Here is a 24,182-nt window from a genome sequence, read left to right as displayed (position 1 = left end):
GAACAGAGAGACTGGGGCCCTGATTATCAGGGCCCCAGCCAGACAATAGCCAGAAACCGGTGTAAACATCAGAAAAAAAGTGGGGGCAACATAAGAGGCAGATCCTACTCTTCTACACTCTTGATTTAAAAGCTGGCAAAATTACACTGCTGAGGAAGCAGAGTTAGATTGTTAGGAAAATGGTAGAAGATTATGGCATGCAGAACATGGTTTCTGCCATATAAAATATAAACTGCTTTTGTATTAATAGTTTCCGCAGTTATTTTCAAAAACATAAGAAACTGAAAGGTGAAACTTGTTAAATAAATTGATGGATTGTTGGTCATGGCATTTGGGTGATGTTCTGATAAGAACCTACCTGGTTGTGGATAGGATCTGGACAAATCATTATGATTTGAAAGAAAGTGCAGTACAAGCAGGAGGGAAGGCCTGCTGTTGTAGGGGACTGATGGAAGGTACACCTGTTGATACATTGTCTTTGGAAAATTCATCAAAACTGTATGGTGGGACACATGAGAGGATGTACTTTCTGTTTGATAAAAACAGGGACATTTTTTTAATTTGTATTGAGTCAATTGAAATAAACCACAGGTTCATTTAGACTCTTGAATATCCACTGAATGAGTATTTTGTAATCCTCTGTCATTAAGGCTCATTATTATATGCTAATGTGTGGGTTATTTCATGTCTTATAAGAAATTTACTATAATTTGTATCTTTCTTATCTATTTTATGACTGTATAGTTTGCTCTATGCTAAAGCAGTTATGTCGTGCGTGTTTCAAATGCCTGAAAGTGAAGATGTAATTTAAAAAAAAAAAAAATTACAAATGTAACAAGGTGAAGCCAGTGATTAGATATGTGTGTGTGAGAACCCCATCAGGAGGGCATAAAGTCATGAAATAAAGCAGTATCCTTTGAAGGCATATGAACAGACAAACATGATGCCAAGGTCTATATCTTTTCATCACTGTCTCTGATTCAGTGTCTTACTGCCTGTAGCCACACAGCTGATTGAAAATAATCCGCTTAATGGTGAGAAGTGATTTGTTCAAGCATGGTCGAGTTCAAACAAATAGTTTTTGCAGATTTCCCTAGAATATGCTCATTCTCCATTTCACAAATATTGTTTCCTTTTCGCTGAAAGGAATGTTCTTTCAATACTTTTTTTTACAATTCTTTCTCGATTATTAGTGCTCTATAATGAAAAATGGTCCGACTCATGCAAATTCACTCAGAGGAACCCTAACATTTTTTCTTCGAGTGGGACCATTCCAAATACACCAATGCCTTGTTCTGAGTGTTGACCCTTAGAAGGTGGGTCCTTTTGATTGATTGGCATCCATGCACTGTGGGGGGCTTCAAGGGCTATTGTGACACCACTCTCTGTTAAATCTGAAACAAAACTCAACTCACCTTTTAGGTGTGGAGAACATGTTGCAAAACTCCAGGGGAACTTGCTTCACAAACAGAAAACCCATATAATTTGATGCTTAATTTATTTTACAACCCCATGCACGACCTATATGAACCCTCAGTAGAATAAAGAAGTTATAAAAGAATGTAGTTGGTAGAGGTACAGTTTATTGTTTACTTTATAAATAAATATATGACATTTCAAAATCGGTGTTGATGAGATGGTTGCTGGACTGTCTTCATTCTCATGTTCATCAGCCGTTCTTAGACTGTGGAAATATGTTGGAAGCAATAGAGCAGAGATCAAGTAGTGAACAGTGCATTAGGTTCTTGCAGGAAGTCATGAAGGATAAAAATCCACAATCCCCTCACAGCTTTGGTGGTACAAGTTTAACATCGCCACATATCTTGAGGAATCCCTAAAAACAATAAAAATATTGTTATTTGAAGTACAATTTAATGTAGTGAATTTGCCAACTCCAATGGTTGGAAAGTTTTTATTTACCACATATGTAATTTTGTGGAGAAAAAAGCTTTTAATGGGAAACCACATGAATTCCAACCTTTCCACTTTGCAAGGGATGTGGTTTCTCGCCTAAATAGGAGAAGATCACAATAGATCTCAACCCTGTTTTAGGGATAGAAGGCCAAAGCCTACTGTAAGGTGGTTCACCCCAAATCAGGACGGCATCGTCATCAACGTTATATCAGGGGGAACAATAGTAGATATTTCCCAGATAAGGGAAAAAGGAACTGCAGAGTTCCACCTTACAGGGCCAGAGTAGAGGTGTAGCCCAAATTGACAGGATAGTATCCAGAGCATCCAGGGAGGCTATACATTTCTCCCTGGCTCGAGGAACAGTGAACAACCACAGATGTTGAATGTGAGTATTTCCTAAAATAATAAAATGGGATATAGACTTCACTCATGCTCTTGCATCCTAAGTCATATTTTGTCTCCAGTGCTTCTTATAGGTACATTTCTCTCTCACACAGGAACAATTCTGAAACAGTGCTCATTCTATTTCCATCACAGGAGGAAGCCTCTCTCTTTTTCTATGACTTGCTCTTTATGCATATCAGTGACTGGCAATCAATCCACCCAATCAGTCATCGAATCTTCTCAATGAAACAAAAAATCAACAATAATTCATGGAGATTCATTCACATGCATTGCAAGCAGCAGCCACCAAGTGCTGTATTAGTATATTGTTAGGAATCATTACATTTTTCTGCTCTATTCTATTTGGCAATTAGCCCAAAACTCACTTTGTGGACAGGAAGTGTAAACAACATGTCAGTGACTATATTCATCCTTACAAAGCTTCACAAAATTAAATGTATGTTATGGCTAGAGAGCCATGAACACATTTCCACATATCAAGCACTTTCTATGATTCATGGCTGATTAATCAAGTAATCACGCCTGCAGACATCACACTTGTCATTAATGTTTTGTTCCGTGTGCTGTGTAAGTACACAAAAATGGTTATCAGACTAAAGAGATATAGCTGTTTGGTCACTGTTAGATTCAGCATTTTTTTGGCTAGCTGGTACACCCTGAAGCTGGACAGAATCCACCATCCTAGATAAGATGAGTATGATACACTTGTCACAAAGCCTGTGTTACCCTCTGGTAGCTTAGCACAGAGCAGTCAGGCTTTTCCTCAGGATCAAAGTGTAAAGTATTGGTACAGCACCACTCTCGCAATACACTGAGTACACCACAAAAAGACTCCGCACAGTATGTATAAAACACTGGTATTTGTATTGTAGACATATTGAAATCAAAAGGACATACACAGTGGAAATATGCGTTACAGCTATATGCAATTGTCAAAGTCTTTCATTAGCAGCAGAATGGCAGGAACATGTATGTGCCCTTTATAGGAATTCACTTTTACAAGTTTTAACATTGCCTCATGACCCAGCCACTCGGCCACTCAAAATACATCAGCCAACGATTCACGATGCACCCGCTGGCATCACTTTGATTAGATTGTCAGGACCACCTGGAGCAGAAGGAAACAGTTTCTTGGTTTTGTTCATCCTGATTAGGCCTTTAAGACCCCCAGCAGCACCTTCACGAGTGCAGGATCACTATACCCCTCCCCATGCAACTGAGAAATGTTTCCCCCAGACAGAGGTGCTAGTCACAGTTGCTCCAGGTAGACAGCTGTGAGTGCACTCAAGGCACAATGAGAACCCTCGGATCCAGTCATGATGTTACCAACAACAGAGTACCTTGTACCGTGGGTCTGGAGAGGGAGCTGGCATCCTCGGACTGAGGCAGCGATGTAAGGCACCGTTGTTCTTTCTGATTCTGGAGGTCGGAGACGGTCCAGGCATCCGGCTTTGGTCCCGCGTACTTTGCAAATATCCCTCACCACCCTTGGACACCACACGCTGGGAAGTGTGAGCTGGCACAGGTTTTTGGCAAGCTCGGGTCCCTCGCACTTGGCAAATTTCCCAAGCACTCCTCGAACTCCTCATGTTACGACACCCCAGGTGGGCCGCTATTCTTTACAAGCACACTCCTCTGCACAGTGTGATTACTGCGTAAGTTAGAACGGTCCTTGTCCCAACTGACGATAACTTCCACCCATTTCCACTGCATCCTGCACAGTCCTTACAATCTAATGGAAATGGGGAGATTCTTTCTGTCCCTGGAATCTTGTGGACAGGAGGCAAACTAATCGACTCTTGGAGGGTGTTCAGGGACCTGGGCCACAACAGTTGGCAATCAGCTGCAGGTCAGCAGCGTCCGAGCAAAATCCACCAAGTGATAGTCCCCTTCTGGAGCACAACAAGCCCCAGGCCACCACAAGCCTGTGGATAATCCAGTTGCAGTCCATCCTGCCCCAATGCTTTCTCTTGTTGATTTCCCAGCGTTAAACCAGCGTAGTATGGATCCAATCCCAAAAGCGTCTCTAAACTCTTGAGGACGGAGCCCCAGCAGTTATTCTCACAATGGCCATTGAAGATGAGACCAGTTCAAAAGGCCAAATATGAAATGCACAGGCCATCTCTAAATGTAGTTGTGTCTGCCATCCTACCCAGGGAGTCTTTATCAATATCTTTTGTGTGGCTAGGACCCTGCCCCTTGAAATGTAGGTGGCAATCCCACCCCCTCTTATCTGCCCTAAGAGGGCCCCTCAGAGTCAGAGGTTTGCAGTTTCCCTTGAATACACCAAATGTATAGCCATCTTTGAGGAATGCACAGATGTAGCTGTTCCCACCCAGATGTGGATTGGAGACAGGCTGACAGGCACACAGAGATCCACGAGCATTGAAATGCCCACTTTCCCAAAATGGCTTTTCCACATTAGTAATGTCAAATTCACTCTCACTACCGGAAAGGATTTGCCAGTACTAATTCCTTTATCCCAAACACCATACTGCTACTCTTCTGCATGTAGGAAATACAGCTCAATAGCCTTTCCATTGATCCCCCATGTTCATCAATGCAAGAAGCAGGCCTCGCAGTACTGAACACGCCATTCGGTGGTATTCACTACTAGGGCATGTAGCACATGTGGACATGTACTCTCTCTTCCCTACACTGCACCCTGCCCCCAGGGAGTACTCAGATGTAGCGAGAGACATGCATAACTTTGGCAAGTGTCTTTTAAATGCCAATCTGAGTAACAGTAACCTGCAGACACAGGCCTGGCCGTGACAAACCTGTGGTATTTATGAAGAGCTACCTCTGTGGGTGGCAAAACCAGTGCTGAAAGTCCTCAGAGTGGCATTTGAGTTGCATGCTCTAGGTATATGTCTTAACACTGGACAAGGGACTTACAGCTTACTCAAATCAGCCAATCTTGTATACACCAATAACCAGTATACATATGACAAGCACAGCACTTTGGCACTGAATGGCAGAGGTAAAGTACTCAAAGTCTTAACCCAGCAAAGCAAGGTCCAAACAGGAGGCCAGAAGCCAAAAAGCCAGAGGAGACCATGCCAAAGATGTCAGGTCTAACAGTCACCTACTGTTTCTATAGGTTGTCTTTCATGTCGTTCTCATTAAATGACGGATTGTCAGCCTGTCACATACAAATGGCCTACCAAAGATCCAATACACCCTCATGCATCCTGCCATCTGCAGGGAAGTCTTGCCTTGCACATGATAATTTCAAGATGTGTGTAAATATAAGGATGTGAATATCAGTTCAAATGTAAATATAAATATGAACAATGTTCTCACCTGTTCAATTTTAAAGGAAGGCTTCATCAGTGGGAAGTATGGCAGGTTAGGTATAGCAATTCCTCTCCTCAATTCATCTACAAAAAAATCATATGTTGTTACACTAACTTGTAAAAATCAAAAAAAACATTTTTCCAAAACTTTGAGTACTATCTCATATAAAAGCAGCCAAGGACAGAGAGAAACCCATCTTTAATGTATGTTTTTAGTGTACAGAATGCACAGTTTAAATTACATTTTTCTCAATATATATTAATCATTTTAGTACCAACAAAAATATACTATTAATTAAAAATACATTTTAGAATGAGAAGTTGATGTCATAATAATCAGGAAACGGTTGCATGTTTACAACACAACACCCACCCCATTCCTTAAGACAAACATCCAAATTCTATATAGTATAATGCATCAAACTTAGATCCTATCTGATCACATCATTGCAGAATTTGTAATTCCATAATTTGTCAAAAAAGACTGCAAAGTGTCATCAAGATGTCGAGGCAGCGTTTCAGTGGTACAAACTCATTAACTCCAGCTTCCTCAATACAATTTACAATGATACATATCCAACTTAAACTTCCAAAAAGTATCAAAAAGAATAGTCAAATCTCCACAATGTACCCAGGCATACAATAATACACCCTAGTTTGATGGTAATACTGCTAGAAATTCTTCCGAAATACTTCAACTTTCTTATGAGCACACTGCTATTCAAAATGAACCAGATCAGCAGATGAATACTAGCAAAAACTCTCTATCTTTGGACTAATCATCCCCATACTTCATAAATTCAGAGCTTTTATGTCAATTGTAATTTTGGGCAAAGATATTAAAAAGTACACTGGGAATCTCCAGTTGCCTTTCAATAGAACACTCTCCTTTCTCAACCGTGGATTACTTTTATAGTCATAGTTTTACACCGATGCAGAGCAGGACTGTGAATACGGAATATGTGAATATGTGTACACACACCCTGTCCACCGGCTCTAAGGATTGCTGTTTTTGGTCTACCATTACACTAACATAGAAATCATATTTAGTTCCAGTACATTACACCTTATCTATTCATATGTAATTATAATATATGGGATTGCACAATCCCTGTATAAAAGCTTGCCACAGTTGAGTTCTGACGTCACGATGCCTGCTGCCAGGGCCAGTGACGGAGTGGAAAGGCACCACAGGTCATGGAACATAATTAAAGCAGCTGTTTAAAGAACAAAGGCAAAACTGTGCTTTTCTTTCTTCTGCTTTGATTTTATTAGCTGTACAGTGACAAGCAAACAGGAAATATTTATGGCAACAGGTTTATTTTTGCACTCCTTCGGTAATTATACAGAGTTCAAATCTTTCTGTATGTTTCTACACATTCAGACCTGCTGCACCATTTCTTTTAAAACTGACTTGCATCAAACTAATTCTAACATAATTTTGCTAAACATAAAACATGCTCTCTCTTTCACATGAAAGCACTAACAACAAGAATGTAAGTCGTTTGTGGGACAGGTGATTGCTTGACCATGTTTTATAAGGAATAAAGTGCCCCTTGTTGTAAAAGGCAAGGCTATAGCAAGCCACCCTGGATAACCACCACCTTATGCAAGAACTAAGCCTTTGGCCTCGTTTCTTTATATGTGGTCATGAAACTCCTTGGTGACTTGCAATATCCTTATAATGTAGGGCAGGGGGTACTTGATCCCATATATAAAAGGCAACTTGTGACACACACAGTCACCTATTTAAAGGAGATGACAACATATCTCAAATGTAATAATTTATTACAGTTGATTTCTGATATCACAATGCCTACCACCAGACCCAGCAATTGAGGGGAAAGGCAGGTTAGGTTTGAGGAACAAAATGAAACCTGGCTTTTCTTTCTTCAGCTTGTTTTTCTTGCTGTACATGGAAATATAGAAAGGAGATATTTAAGGCAACCTGTTTATAGAAAAGTTAAAATCTTTCTGCATGTTTCATCACATTCCAAGCTACTGTGCTTTTTTCTTTTTAATAAAACTAAATTATAACCTTATTCTAATATATTTTTGCAACAAATATCTTACAGCTTTTTTGATGTATTAAATTGTATGCTAAAGATTCTATTTTTAACCCTCATGTTTGTAAACATACTTTCTCTTTCATATGAAAGAACTATGCACCAAGGATATAGGTGGCTTGTGGGAAAGGTGATGGTGTAACTATGTATTATAAGGAATAAACTACGCACTGCCATGCATGATAATGATATTGCAAGTCACCTCAGAGTTCCATAACCTTGCAAAGGAACTCAGCCTTCGACCTTTTTCCTTTATATGGTAATTGGACCCCTCGGTGATTTGCAATATCCTTATAATGTATGGTAGGGGGTATTTTATCCCACATATGCATCACTTGTGTTCAAGCTGCTGTGTGATTAGGGGGATTAACACTGAAAAGTTTGAAATATTGATGGTTGTGGAACATATGATTACATGCAAGTACTATATTTTCTTTGATGAATATTTGAATTTAGCGTCCGACTATTCTCTAAATCACCATATCTAATCATATATGCTCTACCAATGAAGTCAAAGGCATATTAAAAATAAATAATAAACACAAGAAAAAAACAATAGGACAGAATTTTATAGCTCGACAAATTACTAAATGTGAACTTTCACAGTTTTACTTCAAATAAATCATAAGGGATAGTTCCAACCTTGGCGACAAGTGAGTAACATAAGTTTCCTGTTTGAAATATCTGAGATTTTCCATGCTATAATTTATAGACTAGTGACAATTCTATTCCCTTGTGTAATAGTGAAGCTGGACTCTGGAGAGTGTAGCGAATAACTGTGTATGGAAAACTGGTAACAAGGCAAACATACACAGCCTGAATCTTGAAACACAGGTTTTAGAGATTCATATGATCAATTGTATCTAAGGCCACTACAAGATATAAGAGCACCAGGATATATGGATTTCCCCATCCAGCATGACAATAACATGTTGTGCTCTCTAAGGTGCGGCTTCCTCAGTGGCGCAAGCAGCCTAGTAACAAGGTTGGCAACCTCAAGCAACTTCCAAGAATAAAATGAGGACATCTAAATCTCAGCACACCCTGTTGACACACCCACTCCCTTGTTCAATCTGGGAAAGGTAGGGCACTGCTAGACCTACTTTATTTCGAGATCAGGTTTAGTAAGTGGAAAATCACATGACTAGATTTCGAAGAAGCCAACAAAACCTGATGTAGGCAGATGAAAAGGAAATGAAAACGTGAACTCTAAGTCATCAAAGGGACACTGAATCCAAAAACAAGTCTTGAGTATAGTGAATAGGCTTCATGTCAGTAACACACATAAGTGCTTTAAGTCTTGAAGGAAGGCATGGACACTGGACTGGAAAAGGTAATGTTGGCCAATGCTCTTCTGATTAGTAAGGATTTTATGTGAAAAAAATAGAAGTTTCCCAATAAATGGGTACATTCTGCAAAAAGGAGTTAGTATTTTGATGTACATTCAAAAATATTTACTAGATGGCTTCATCACCTTTAGAGAAGTTACAATATCAGAGGACACAAAGGCAATATCAAATTTCAGAGCACAGACCTCCAGAATATCTTACCATTGAACATCTTCAGAAGCCCTTGTTCTGCCAAGTTCTTTATTGATTTCTCCATTTTAGATACCTAGAAAGTAAGGAAACACATTTTAGCTATAAAACAAAACATAATTACATTTTCTTTGACAATACTTTGAAGATAGCTTCCCATTTTTCAAGCATGACTTTATATAATCTGAGCCATTTGATGCCTTTGTAAGGTCTGTGGGTAAGATACCTGACATCTTTTAGTGGAATGGTGAATGTATATTTGTCACTGCTAATGCAGAGTAGGCTGCCATGTGTCTTTTTCAGCCTGATTGTCATTTGCTTTTCATTTCCTTAAGCAAACTCTCAAGACAGTGTTTTAAAAAAGAATTTAAAAAACCAATGGCCTTCATGTGTAGGGAGTTTTCTCTCTGCATGTGGGGGCCATTGTGAGTCTTCCCTGGCCGGGGTCAACCATGTCTTGCATGGCAGACTTACGGAGAGAATACAAAGAATGGTACAGTGAGATACCATAATTACGCGCTGGCGGCCCAGTGGCAGAAGGATTGTCACTTCCAAGGTTTCAGTTGGTAGAACCAGTTGAGGCTCCACCATCTGAAATCCTGTGGTACCCTAACCTTCAAAAGAGAGGGAGGAACCACAGGTTTGGTTGGTGGGACACCCACCATTTTGGTCGAATGCTTCACCTCTACCATGCTGTATATGACCATGATAGTAAGGTTTCGTTTGATTGAACCCTGTACATTATAAGACTGGCCATAACACCGCAGTTAAAATATCCTCTTAGCATTGGGACAGTAACCTTCTGTCATTCCTGGATGAATTGAGGGGTCATAACCCCATTCAATCCTGAAAATAGCTAAATGCTAAAACATACAGTTTCCTTATATGTGCACACATGATTTGCTGCTGTAGAAAAATAATGCTCGTGGGTACTTTCTCAGAATGTATGGTAGTATTTCATGAATTGTTCCAGAACCTTCTGCATGAACTTTAGCTAGTTTCTTCACATGACTGAGCTAAAATGTGTATAAAGTATTTTTGACTCGGATTGGTATGTAATATTGGACTTTTAGTAAAGCACTTTTCAGGGTTGCTTTACGGATCTGGTGTAACCATATAAAAGTTAAAATGTAGAATAAAAAAAACTCTGATTCTTAGTGAGAAGTTTATAGCTAGGAATTACCACGAAAAACTGGCTAAATAACCTAGAAAGAGGATGCACAATCACCATATAGAAGCACACTTCGAAACCACTGACAAGCAACCACCCAACAGACTAACTTCTGCCATTGTACATACAACCTACCAACACACTCAGGAAGGAAGTTTTGAATTCTTTAGCACAGGAACAAGCCATGACTCATTACAGGTGAAGCCTGTAGCGGGACAGCTGACCCCCTCATCAATGGTTACCAAGAGCATATGTATGTAGTTTATGCCATGCAGTTCTTCGATTGGCTTTAATTCTAAAAACAGGTATTTTCTTGTGCAGAATCTGGGTCGGCAGAGCTATGCTACAAGCACGAGGATATCTCAAATCTGAAATGCGATCATGGCTCTTGCACCTGGTGTCTAAGAATAAGAAATAGCATTTTTATATTCCTATATATCTGTTTCTTAATACAAGTTTGTATCAATTTCAGCTGTTAACAGCTGTTCTACATTTTGAGGGAACAAACAATATGCATGTGTTCCCAGCCGTGGCTGCTGCAGGTAAGAGCGGTGTGGCAAGGTCAGGGGTGGGAGGGGGATTTCGAGAGACGACCACGAGGGAAAATAAAATAAGTAATTAATTTTCCCTCGTGGTTGTCTCTCGAAATCCCCCATCACCTGCCCCGCTGTCCCACCGCTCTTACTTGCACTAGCTGCGGCTGTGTTTTCTTTCACCCAAGAGCAGTCTTAAGGTCTCCTTACTTACTCACAGTGGCAGTCGGTGCAGATAAGCATGGTGGGGTGAGGCAGGTGCATGTCGACAGATGACGGAATAGGATTTATTCATTTATTTTTCCCTATTGCGTCTTCTGTCAACATCTCCCCGCCGTGCTTACCTGCACCGACCGCCGCTGATTTCTCATAAACCCATGAGTTGCTGATAATTTTATGCTTTAGGGTCATGTGAAGTAAATTTTAGAAAGTGAAGTACTTGCTAATAGGAAGCATTGTGCTAACTAACTCTAACTCTTATAATAGATTTGCGCCTCTTGAGTTCAATCTATTAGGTCCTCAAAGGGAACCTAAGAAGTTTTCCTTGTTAGTTAATTCTGCAGGTCAGCCCATTTAAATTGGTAACAACCTACCGTTTCTCTATCTATGTGAAGTGAATAATGCTGTACCCTTTTTGTACTTTATTTATCTTTTACACTTCATATTTTCCAATGACCTACAATGCCAATACGTCATACTTACTTGTGAGGGATTGACCTTGGCCTGCCCTTGTTTCTTGGCTTCAGGTGGACTGATCTGAAATCTAAGGCAAGAAGGAACATGAGTTGTTAGATATGTAAACGAAAGTACTAACAACCAAAATACCTTATTCTAAGCCCACAATAATAATTGGTGCAAACTGTGAAATTGCAGTCCTTGAGCGAATTAATCTGATTACACTTGGTAGAGTTGCATGTTCAAATCTGTACCATGAATTTAGTTATACCATCGTTTTTGGATCTGAATAAAACTGCGAGTAACTGCAAGAGAAGAAATTCTGGGGCATATTATCAAGACAGGCAATACAATTATCGCCGCTTTAGCGGCAGAAATCTGCCGCTAAAACAGCGATAATGGGCTCGATAATATGCTCAATGGAATTTCAATTGAAGCCCATGTTAGATGTGAAGGACATCTAACATGGGCTTCAATTGACCCATTAGCATATTATGTCCATGTAAAAGCCCAGGTTGCGGGCCACCTCCTTGGGAACAGGACATACACCAAGGTCAATGGGCCACCATTCTGAGGACCAGTATTCAGAAGCTTTCCCAAAAAGCATGATCTCGGATTTTGCACCATTCAGTTGGAGATGGTTACCCTTCATCCACCTGTTGATATGGGGCATACAGTTTTTAAAGCGCATCATGGTTTCTTTTGGGTCAGGGCCCAGCGTCGCTATGATCTGGGTGTCATCAGCATACGATATGACCTCAAATCCGTAGGCTCTAATCACTGGGGCCAGAGGAGCCACATAAAGATTGAAAAGAGTGGGACTCAGAATGGAACCCTGCGGGACACCCATCGTGACCGACCGGTCTAATAGAAGAGGTACTGAGTCATAACTGAACAGTGGTGCTACGATCCGAGAGATAGCTTTTGAACCAATTCAAGGCCGTACCACTGACACCAATCTCCCCCAGCCGATGTATTAAAATGCTGTGAGAGATGGTGTCAAATGAGGCCGACAGATCAAGGAGTACGAGAATTACTGGTTGTTGTCTGTCCAAGGCTCGCCAGATATTGTCAGTGACCTCGACCAGCGCCGTCTCCGTACTGTGGGCCACTCTGAATCCCGATTGTGAGGGGTCTAATAACTCATAACTCTCCAAATAACCAACAAGTTGCTGATTAGCAAGAGACTCCAATACTTTCCCTAAATAGGGGAGTAAGGAGATCGGACGATAATTAGAGAGGAGACTAGGATCGGCCGTGGGTTTTTTCAGAATAGGCGTCACACAGGCAGTTTTCCAGCCTAAGGGGAAAACAGCTTCTGATAGTGATTTGGTAAATAGATCAGTGATGTTGTCAACCAGTGCGGGGGAGGTCGTTACAAGTAGTTTAGAGGAAATCAAATCTGTAAAGTCGTAAGGACTGATTCTGGCTCTACCTCAGTAAATTCCTCAAAAAGATGGGACGAGACCATGGGAACGTAGGACTTATTGACTAAGTCTGAACTGTTAATATTGGACGTCAAAGACTGATGGATGGTCAAGATTTTTTCTTCGAAAAATTTAGAAAGAGAGTCCACCCAGTGTGGTGAAACAGGCCCAGACGTAAGGTTCCTAGGGATGGTAAATTCTTTCAGAACCTTATACAGTTCCTTAGTAGAATTGCCTGCCTTGTTTATCCTGTTAGTAAGGAATAGTTTTTTAGTCCCTCCCTATCTTCACTATAAGATAGCAAGCATTGCAACTGATAGAGCGTTGCTGATGCGAAAATTATAGGGGTGCACCATATTCATTGTTAGTCAGCACCCGCATATAAACAAGAATGTTTAAAGAGTATTAGAAATATATTTGTTGAAGTAGAAAAGTAGAAATGTGAACAGGCCTCGAGAGAAGAGAAAAGGCCACCAGTTATTGAGAAATGCACTTGTGTATGCGTACTGTTTAATTGTAGAAATGTCATGTATTAAGGGACATTAGTTCAGGTTAGAAGAAGGAAGAGGTAGTTCTCTTAAGGATGAGATGAATAAGTTGAATTAGTAAATGTTGCACGTTTAGTTTAAGGCCTAACTGTGTATGTAAAGTGAAGGCCTTCATTTATTTTATCCATGTTATATTAGGACGACAGGATTTCAGCAGAGCTTAAAATTGCTGTGAATTGTGAAACCTCATGATGTTAGGGGTTTTTTCTGTTCATCATTTGGCTGCAGGTACAAGGCCATGCAGCTTGTTAGTTAGAATGAGTCTTTGTTCAATTGGAATGGAGACAGAAGGAGTAGACATGAGGGGAGTGAATTGGAATGTGTAGTTGAAACTCCTGGTACAGAGAAGGCCTGGGACCCAAGGTCGAATTTATAAAAAGGAAGATGAAAGGATCTTGATGGAAACCTACTGGAGGAAGAGTCTGCCTGAAGGGGTGTGCTGAAGGGCGTGTACAGTTTTTGGGGTTTTTGTATTAGGGACAGAGCCCCGTGGGTTGAGTAGACGAGACTTAGGAGAGGGACTGAAAGGAGCACTTTAGATCGAGCTCTCATATGGTGAAGACTTCTTAGGAAGTTTCACTGCTGACACCTTTTATGCGATCCTCACCTGGAAGGGAATGTTAAGTAGGGATGTCACCTTAGAGTAGAGTAGGGACAGAAATGATTTGATTGATGACTCCAAATTTTGATATCACGATTGCCCAGTGGCGTAACGAAACTTGAGGGGGCCCCCCTGCAAATCACAATGAGGAGGCCCCCACAGCGGCCCCGCCCACCACCTACCACCGTCCATTAATTAGTTATCACTAATCTGAATCTCACATGGGAGTCACGGAGGCCCATGAGAAGGGTGCACGGGGCTTTTTTACGGGGTATTTATGGCCAAACAAATGAGCTGTGTCCCCCACCCAACAGAATGTGCATGGCATGTTAAATGTCACCCTCTTACAAACAGATGTTAAAAAAATAAAAATAAATCTCGCTCCTTAAACACAAAGAGTGTCTTGTGTGTGAGTGCACATCAAAATAAGTGCACGGAGGTTTGTTTACATGATCCTCGGCAGATGTGATCATAATGAGTGATTACAGGTGTCTGGCCATACAGGTTATACGGCGAACATACAGGATCCTCATCAGCTAATTCGGACGTTAATTATCGCTTCTCATGTTTAAACCGCTCTACCTGCGCTCTTAATCCCAGTGCGAACGTTACAGAGTAACCGCGTTATCTTGGGATTGTTTCACTCAGCGTGCACCACACGTGTTGTTTTACAAGGTTATCCAGCTTGCACACTCCCATGGTGCATATGTAGGACCCCTGAAGGGTTATGTTGGGTGTGGGGGTGTTCTACACGGTGTAAGAGGGCAGCTGCAGGTGCCCATGCGACATAGGAGGCATCTGACGCAACAGGTGCTCGTCTGACACAAGTACTGTAAATCAGAAGTGAGGTCCCCGAGATGGTTGGGCTTCTTCAGGAAAGTACACTGGGGTCAGTGCTTTTCCAGCACAGTCACCCTTAGAGCGAGCATTACACACTATGTCTGTGTTTCCCTGGCAGGTAACGTGCTTGGCGCACGTACAGTTTACACTGACTGCTGATGACAATTCAGTCAGACCAGCCCTGGCCCCTGTCCACTTGATGCCCAACCCGGAGACTGAAGGCCACACAGCTGCGCCATGCGCAGGCTCAGCATGCAGATCTTCCCTAAAACGCATATGGTCTTGCAGAGTAATTGATTTGTGAGGCCTCATTTGAGGAGCGGAGTGCAAGACCAGGACCAGAACTCACAAAAATCTTCATTTTTTCAATGTTTCCAAAAATTCCCCCAAAATGACGTCTTCTGCCTCCTTCAGACATGATTACATTCACACATGTGAGTGGTAAACTCTTGTCATTTGTGGCAACCACATCCTTTGATGACAGATTTTAACCTAGATGCTGAGACCAAATGAAGCTAACCCATATCTTTCATGTTTTATAACTGGTTAATGGTAGAGCTTCCTCTTCCAGAATCACTAGCCAGGAAATGAAATAGAATGCCAGGGCATATGGACAAGAAAATGACGTAGCGCAGTGTTATGCCAAAATTGGAAATGCTGCGCTCTGTCACTTTCAAAACGTCTGAGTGGCATACAGGGGGCTTCAGGGTAACTCTGAGCTTCTTGTGCAGAATCGATATCAAGAGATTTCGGAAACATAATTTTTGTTACCGGGGCTCCTGGTGCATGCACCTTGTAATATATGAGCAAGCACTGAGCGATGAGTTAACTTTAACACTAGGTCCCAGAGTTCAGACGGACCCTGTCCCTTAGCTGCCAAGGTTTCAGATTGCTATGTGTGACGTTTTCATAATTTCAGTGTAATTATGAGTGACATTTCAAGGACTATGAATGACACTTTCTACCGAGCAAAATCAAGCAACGTAGAAGAGGGAAACATATAAATATCAGAAATTACACCCATTTGAGCAATGTGAAACCCTAAGGAGATCTTAAAACAGCTGCAAAACACCAGAAATGGAAGGGAACTAACCTAGTGCCCTTTTAACCTGATTGGACAGTGACCACAGACACTCTGCATCAGGCAAGTCTCAGAAGGGTGAGGCTGAAGCATATGTAGGTTACAGCCAGCCAGGGTGCTGTTCTGTGTAAAATGGTATGTCCCCTTATGAGAAAATCCAGACATATGGCAGATGCTGACAGACCGAAAGCAAACTGGTTAAAGTTTGACACAGGCAACAAAAGGGGTGTGAAGTTTCATTTTTTTTATCAATCCACCATACGTTTTGGGAGGAGGCGCACTTCCTTATCAGTTTCCCAGACGAGGACGGATGTCTGATTAATCCTAAACACAAAAGCCTGGAATATTAAAGTCAGAAAAAGTAATGGCAATGTGGAAAGTGTCTAGATTAATGTCCATTCAGAAACGAAATTACACATTTGTAACATTAAAGAGAAGTCATAAGCACAAATATATATATACATATACACTGTAGCACATAAACAGCGAGTTCAGGTACCAGCAGGTCTTAAGACTAATACTGGGCTACAGCTGTTGCCTAGGCAATAAAATATAGTGTGCACTGTTTTAAATAGTTTTTGCATATGTATTTCACAACAATGGCTTTTCAAATTATGTTGCACAATGAAACTAATGCATGTTACCAATTTCAGTGCTACAGTGCTTCAGAATTGTGAATGGAAAATCAGAAGAGCTAATTAAATATAAAACAGATCTTGCTTTAAATTAATTTAGGAAACAGTCACTGTACGGGACCGCTATTCGGGAAAAACACCAACCTTTCCCTACCAAAGCTCGATGTTAGCACATCTCACTATGTAGTACGTTCAGGTAACAAAACTTGAGCCCTCCCCTGCAAAGTACATACAAGGCTACCCCTGCTCCCTGGTTATTAACACCTGGCCTACCACTTTGCCCTAGTGCCAAAAAATCGAACCTGCAGCGTGCTGTGCTGAGGGGGCTCCCTGGAGCTCGGGCCAAGCCCCACCCCCCGCACCAAGAGGGCTAATGTTACTTCACTGATGGGACTTCTACACCCCTCAACTTGTAGTCCCGGCCAATGAAGGTTGCAGGTTTGATCCGTACATTTGTCCCAGTTTGCTGACTTGGGTTCAAATCCGGCTTTGTGCTGTTGGTCTGGGCGTCTCTTTTATTGTCCAGTGTAAATGTGTGATACTAGAACAAGCAACTGGACAGTGTGAAGTTTAGTCCAATTTCGTGTTTCCAACCCTCACTCTCCCTCATTCCTGTGTTTGATTCAGTAATTGGGTCTGAGTGGAGCATGCTGACTATGCCTTTGACCCGAAATAGGTTTTCAAGAGAATACTCATATCGTGTTCAAGGTGCTCCTTCCACGATACGAGCATTCACTTGAAAACCTATTTCTCGTCATAGGTGTATAGGTTCACAATATCAATGAAAAAGTTCTCTTACCATCATGGGTCAAGTGCCTGCTGACGAGACCCTGGACACTTTTCGGCAGCACGTTGGTTGCCGGGCTCCCATAATGGTTTTCAACCCTCTCATCGAATTCTTGCCTTCGGCTTACGGCGCTCCATAACAGAGGGCAGCGACCGTGATCTGTAAGGCTGGTTGCAGACAGACTCAGGCCTTGAGTCACCGGAGGCCGTAGAAATTCCAGTTTGCTGCCTGGCCCCAGTCCGCCTCCAGTGATAGTCACCCAGGCCCGGCCGCTCAGCTGTCCTGACTCCTGTCGGGACATCCTGTGACAGACTGAATTCTCAAAGCTCCCAATTGCGGTTATATAGTAAATGAAGCGGGGAAGAGCAGGTAATAGCTGATAGCAGGGGTTGGCCCAGGCCGGGCGAGCTGCAACAGGCAGTGCTTAGAGCGCTGCGGCCTGCACCATGATTATTTGCAGCGCTTCTCTGCAGCACTGCATCAAACCAGCCAGCCTCCCTCCCTGAGGCTCCCAAAACAAACTCCGCGCGCGGGCCGCGCTCCAACAGCAGGATATGATGTCCCCAGCAATGACGTCAGGCTGATAGTCAGAGGCTGCGCGCGGATTGAAAAGCGCAATAAAAATACATTGTAGCAAGTAGTTGGGTGAGGCTCCCAGCAGACTGCTGCAAGCCCCAAACTTGCTGGAGCAGCATGCTCAAGTCACGGGTGGCGCCGCATCTGATTGTAAGTCAGTGTACAGTGCTCTTAGGGGGCCCCTGGAGTTCAGAGGCCACCCGCACTGAGAGGCCTTTGTTACACCCCTGACATTGCCCCAGCCAGGATGCTCTATCTAACCACAGAATCCTTACCTCTTTCCCGCCTCCACATTCTCTGGAATTAACTTTTCCACATTCCAAAAAGTCCCAAATCAGACACAAACCTTTTGTTTTGTGACACCACATCCAAAGGCGTATATGATGTTCAGAAAGCAAATGACATTTGCGTGCTTGAGGGCACCTATATGCGTCTCAAGCTATCACTTCTAGGAAGGAGCATAGCCCTTGTGCACACGTACTAGCGCACAGTCTGGATCCAGTCCGGTGCCTGGGGGTATTCTACTGTTGAGGAATTTGGGGTTAGTTCGAGAATCCACCAGAAAGAATGTTACAGATGGTAACATGTTCTTCAGCTATTCAGTGGCCTTATATTATCACATAACTCTTTATTTTCCACAATCTAATAGCTTGGCTGGTGGTGTCAGCCACAGTTTTAAGGTGTGTGTACAGTGGTCTTTGGTTAGTAACATCCCATTCCATTGTTGGTTGTCATTCAGGCCCTGTTGTGTACTAAAAGGACCATGTAAAAAAATATCAGGGGAAATCCTTCTCTCTGCTGGAGTGCTGTCCAGTCTCTGTACGACTATGATGAAAATGTGAAAGTTACTCACACGTGTGAGATATTCATTTGAAGAAGTAAAGAAGAGGATGTATTCAAGACAGTCATAATCAAAAATATTTGACAAAGAGAAGATGCTAAAGCAGTGCACATGAAGGTGGGCGTCTGAGAAACAGGATGCTTGGAAATGTCAGGAATGGTGCATTAAATTGTGTTAGGCTGTGGTGGTCAGTGTGGTTAGCAAAGGTCTATCACGGAATCCTAATCACATTGTCCGAAAACAAAGTGATCCAGGCATGCAAGAAGGGAGTACAAATAAGGTCTGTTCATGCCCTTTCCACCATTTATGGACTGGAGCATGTTGGTGGGAGTTTTGATGGGTTGAATGAACGTAACAAAAGTAAAGCTAATATTTATTGGTCTACTGGATTGTGTGGGTGGTGCTGCCTGTAGGTGGATCATTTTCAGGTGAAAAAGACTAATTATAATGAAAATATTTACAGGCATGACCTATCTGTGAATGCAAGGTAGGATATAGAAAGTACACATAGAATGAACCAGATAGTTGCCAGAAATGCTGTGGTTCTCTTGTGATCAGTTTGTCCTCTCGTATTAGGAACTTCCATAGTCAGATTTGGGTTGATCTGGTTCTGTATGTTTTGTTTAGCATGTAATGCAGATAGATTTTAGTTCTTGTTTTGCTCCTTAATTTTATATTTGACCTGTGCTCGGCAGACCTTCCCTTGCAGTGGAGTTTTGTCTTTATTTTAATGCTACAGTGATTCCCGGCTTGACATGAGAGACTGTAGCAGGATTGTCATTTGATGGATGGCAACCATTTGTGACAGGGTTTGGTTTGTGTGTATGAGAGCCTCTGGGAATAGCCTCACATCTGAAATCAATTACATTTTTCTGCCTTTTCAACCGCCATAAAGGGTCTTACCTTATCAGGGACATCTTAAAGCTTTTAGGGGCCCTGGGCCAAAAATATTTTAGGGGTCCCTGTCCAGAACAGGGGCCCCTAAATGTATGATCCAATTTCAGCTCTTTCATGCCCTTTTGGTCAATGACAGTGAACAGGCTAACTCGTCCAAATTGTAAATGTGTTTTTATTTAATATTCAGGGATAGTGATATGTGTTTTCAAAATTGTAGCACTGCAGCAGCTCAGTAATATTACTGCAAATAATCTCTGTGACACGCTCCCATTTCTCATATGTAAGGTCCTGTTTTTGATCTAAAACAAACTTTTTCTCTATGGATGGTTCATGAAACATACATTTTCTGAATCTCTGCAAATTATTTGTAATAGACTCACACATCAACCAATTATTAAAAGTCATCAGGGCAAGATTCTCTTCTGAACAAAGCTCGCTCTATAGATGGGGGGGGGGGGGGGGGAGGGGAAGCTGAAAGACTGATCTTGCCCATGCATTAAAACATCTCTGTATTGCTGCCTCTGCAAGGAGTGTGACGAGGATTACAGCTTCGACGAATGGCTTACACAATTTACAGCTGTGACAAAGAAAGGAGCTTGTTGATTAGGTACACATAAAGGGCCTTAACACACTCTATTGTTTTATGTTGTAACAGGAAGATGCCATAAATCTATATAGTTAACAACTGTGACACAATATTAAGTGCGGTCCTTTACGTACAGGCAGGAAACTTGCAAGGCCCGTCTCTCACCAGATTGGTCAAGTTCAGACTCATTCATAGTAGCAGATAGTGCAGTGCTCTTAGGGGGCCCCTGGAGCTCAGGGGCCCCCCCGCACTGCGGGGGTTGCGGGGGCCTTTGTTACGCCCCTGCGATTGCCATAGGGTACCTGATGCTTTTGGAAGCTGTAATCCTGTTTATTTTTAGCCGTATGCGAATACTTCGTAGACTAGCATTTGTGTTGATCCCCATATATCTTTTGTGCTTGGTATTGAGGTGCCTATATATTCAGATGTTTTTGCTGATAATAAAAGGTCAACCTCCCAGATTATGAGTCTTTATTTCTGACATGTCAAATTGCGGTAAATACGATTTGGTAATTGTGTTTCTTCCCTCTACGCTATTAAGCAAGTAAAAAGATCCTGGCGACCTGAGTGGGTTCTTGTAGATAATTAGGCAGAGACAAGAATCCGGCGTTCCCACCATTGCAAAGCAGATAACCCTGGACGACGCTCTACAAAGAAGAATCCTGGCCCTTCGATGTTCTACTACATTTGGAAGACAGAAGAATCTCCCTTGAAGTCAAGGAGTGACTCCCCTGTTTGGCAGGCACCAAAACCTTAATCACCAGTTGCAAAGTTTCCCGCTCCCGCTGGAGTTCGAAGTCCCTGCTGCCCTGGAAGTAGATTTCCTGACTTCTCGGTGGCCATTGTGAGTCCCCAGCAGAGCTGTGGTGAGTGGACCCCACAAGTGACGAGGAACAGTAATACCCAGGGACCGTGCACTATTGTCAAGTGCAATCCCTTCACTACGTTCTACGAACTTGTGCTTTGGAGCATTTATGGCCCAAGCTTCCAGCAGGTTTTGAAGTGATAATCAGAGGCCTACCCCATCCCGAGTGACCGTGGGCTCCTGTGAAGCATTTCCTGAAGAGGCATCTTTGCGATCACTTGCCCATTGGCTAGTGGGTCCCCCGAAGACTTTCCTATCAACTCAAAGGGCTCCCCTGATTGCTCCATGCCTGCCCTCACTTACCCTTGCTGGGTGAGTCCTTCAGACCTTGCTGGTCTCCACCATCGACTTTCTTCAGTCTACTCAAGACTTGCAGTTGCCAAGGCTTGTTGGCTCCAATCCGGTTGGCTACACCGCCATCAGCTGCAGACATTATGGAATACGCTGAATCCAGCTGCTGGTCATCGTCAATCTTTCCTGGACCTTGTGAGCAAAGAGTCAAAACACCTTCGACAACCTGAAATCACCCAACATCTGTGGTCATCCATCTTCCTGGCCACCGGTCACTGGCAAGTGACTTTGAACACTGTCCCTTCAATTTTCAGGTCTTCTGCATCTTGAATCCACCCTTGGATTCCACCGGACACTTCTTCAGTCGACGCAAGCAGCAAGTCTTCTTTGGTCTCCATAGAAAACAGCGACGCAACCCGACACCAAAAGACACCTGTGCACCCGGCTTCCCTGGGTGAGGTAACTCTTGTACTCCGGTGCCCTAGTGTGTGTTTGCCCTCGAAGTACTTACCTTGTAAATGGCTTGCTTGAAGACTTCCTCGAAGTACTCTAAAACTTTAAAAATCAAACCGCGACTTGCACAATTGTAATCAATAGGGAACCTGTGGCTGTGTTCACACACTGCACGTGTCTCCCGTGGGCCTGTTACTTACCTGCTAACACTGCAGTAGTGAAGCCCCAGCGATTCCCCAGGCTCTAGGCCTTGTCATTTTGCAAGTCGACATTCTTATACCATTTTTTTAGTATATGGTCTGGTACGCCCCTAGGGCTCCAGCCATATTTGTGCTTAATTTATTGTGAAACGTTGACATTTGAATGTGTACCTGGCTTCTAATCTCATAAAGAGATTAGTAGAGTGTGTCTAGTAATTAATACATATATATTTGATATATATACCTGTGTGGTGTCCTTTCATTTGGTAATTCAAGAGATTATAAGGTAAAACAAGCTGCTTTACATTTCTCTGAGACTTAGCCTGAAGGCTGCTCTCCACAGCTACCACTAGGATAGCTTTCTTTAAAAGGTTGTCTTAAATCTATCTACCATAAGAGTCGAATGGGACTGGTGCAAGGTGGCCACTATAACTAGTGACCAGCATATGCCAGACCAACATCTCACAGTGGTGGGCAGCGTGTGGGATTACAGCTTGCCATTGTTTTACCAGAAAATCTCTATTTGAATTATTAACTGAAAACCACTAAAGGTACTCAAGGTATATATAAAGTCAAGCTTAGTATCAATAAGTTCTACTGAACTTAGAGCTGTTTGTGAAGGGATAGCACACCCTTGCTACAGCTCAAGCTAGGTTCAGTAGGCCACAAACTAGTGTAGGTAGTACAACACTGCACAACACTAGAATGTCCTCAAAAGGTGGAGCCAGTGGGTCCACCAAGCCTCAGTACAAGGACATGGCCTACACTGACTTGAAGGCCATGTGTGCTGAAAGACACCTGAAGCTAGGACGGAGTCCCTCAGCCCAACAACTGATAGATCTGTTAGTAGCAGATGATCTTAGACTAGCTATAGGAGCTAGTGGATCTGGATCAGGGGGTGGGTCAACCATAGTCTCTGGGTCTGATGATGAAAATCAAGATGACCTGGAGTCTGGGATTGAAGGGCCAGACCCAGAAAGGTCTGAACGGGACAGAGGAATTCTCTCTAAGAGAGTTGACGGAGTGGAAGAGAGGCCTAGGTCCCTATCAAGAGAATCTAACCACTCATATCACTCTGACAAGTATTCTGTCCATCAGAGGAACTCATACTTCCATAGAGTGACCTCCTCTGAAAGAAGGTACAAGATGCTCCAGTGTGAGGAAGCTAGGCTTACCCTCAGAACCAGGCAATTGGCCTTAGATAGAGAAGCCTTTGAGCTCCAGAGAGCTTCTAGAAAAGAGGGGTTAGATACCCCTGGTGGCAGCAACAGTGTCCCTAGAGGTAGAGAATATATTCCAGACCATAGGAACCTGTCCAAGGTTGTTCCACCCTACCAGAGTGGGGATGACTTTGTGGGTTCCATCTTAGAGCGGTGGCCATCTTATGGTTGCCCTCACATAGGCTACGCATTACGAGCAAATATGGGCCTTTAGAACACATGTACTTCACTGTTTGACTTCTCTGTGACCTGTGCAGCTTGGCTCCGCTGCCCCAGGTCAGTCCGGTCCCACGAGCTCCCCGTCCTACGGCCACCTGTGATTAGCATCAGGGTTTGACACACCATAAAGCCTTTTCATCCCACACAAGCCTCCAGCTAATCTCTTTCACACCTGACTCTTCCTGTTTTATGGCTTGTTTTACAAACAGGAGCTGCCCGTGTTTATTGGGGCCTGTTGATATCTGATGTGGGATCTGAGCCTCGCTGGGTAAATAATTGTAGGCTGGCTTAACTGGAATGTGGGATGGTCATCATGACTCTGCCTTTTCGTTTGTAATGTATACATGTGAATGACCATATCGTAAAACAAGGAATGTGTGCCTGAAGCATGTTATTTTGTATTTAAGGAGAAGCCCGTTTCTGTAATTTTAAGCAGTCTCCTGAGAACATACATTGTGCTGTACTTCTCGGACACCTGTAATTGGTCTGCAGCCAATAAATAGATCTTTGACTT

General features: G+C 42.6%; 1 protein-coding gene and 1 pseudogene across 1 annotated transcript in view; one reads left to right on the top strand and one right to left on the bottom strand.

The window, feature by feature from the left end:
- Positions 1 to 1,563: 1,563 nt before the first annotated feature.
- The window catches only part of LOC146812226 (BPI fold-containing family C protein-like), a 98,696-nt gene continuing 76,077 nt past the window's right edge, over positions 1,564 to 24,182 (bottom strand). The window contains exons 13-16 of the mRNA XM_085619256.1: positions 11,629 to 11,689; positions 9,235 to 9,298; positions 5,626 to 5,702; positions 1,564 to 1,834 (exon numbers count right to left, since the gene is read on the bottom strand). Coding sequence (XP_085475382.1) covers positions 1,784 to 1,834; positions 5,626 to 5,702; positions 9,235 to 9,298; positions 11,629 to 11,689 — 253 coding nt within the window. The 3' untranslated portion in view covers positions 1,564 to 1,783. The remainder of the gene's footprint in view (positions 1,835 to 5,625; positions 5,703 to 9,234; positions 9,299 to 11,628; positions 11,690 to 24,182) is intronic.
- LOC146812227 (U11 spliceosomal RNA) lies at positions 15,692 to 15,865 on the top strand (annotated as a pseudogene).

The sequence above is a fragment of the Triturus cristatus genome, chromosome 7 (assembly GCF_964204655.1).
Source record: "Triturus cristatus chromosome 7, aTriCri1.1, whole genome shotgun sequence".
In the NCBI taxonomy this organism is placed as follows: domain Eukaryota; kingdom Metazoa; phylum Chordata; class Amphibia; order Caudata; family Salamandridae; genus Triturus; species Triturus cristatus.
Note: the sequence above shows the minus strand (reverse complement) of the source record. Positions and strands in the feature narration are given on the sequence as shown.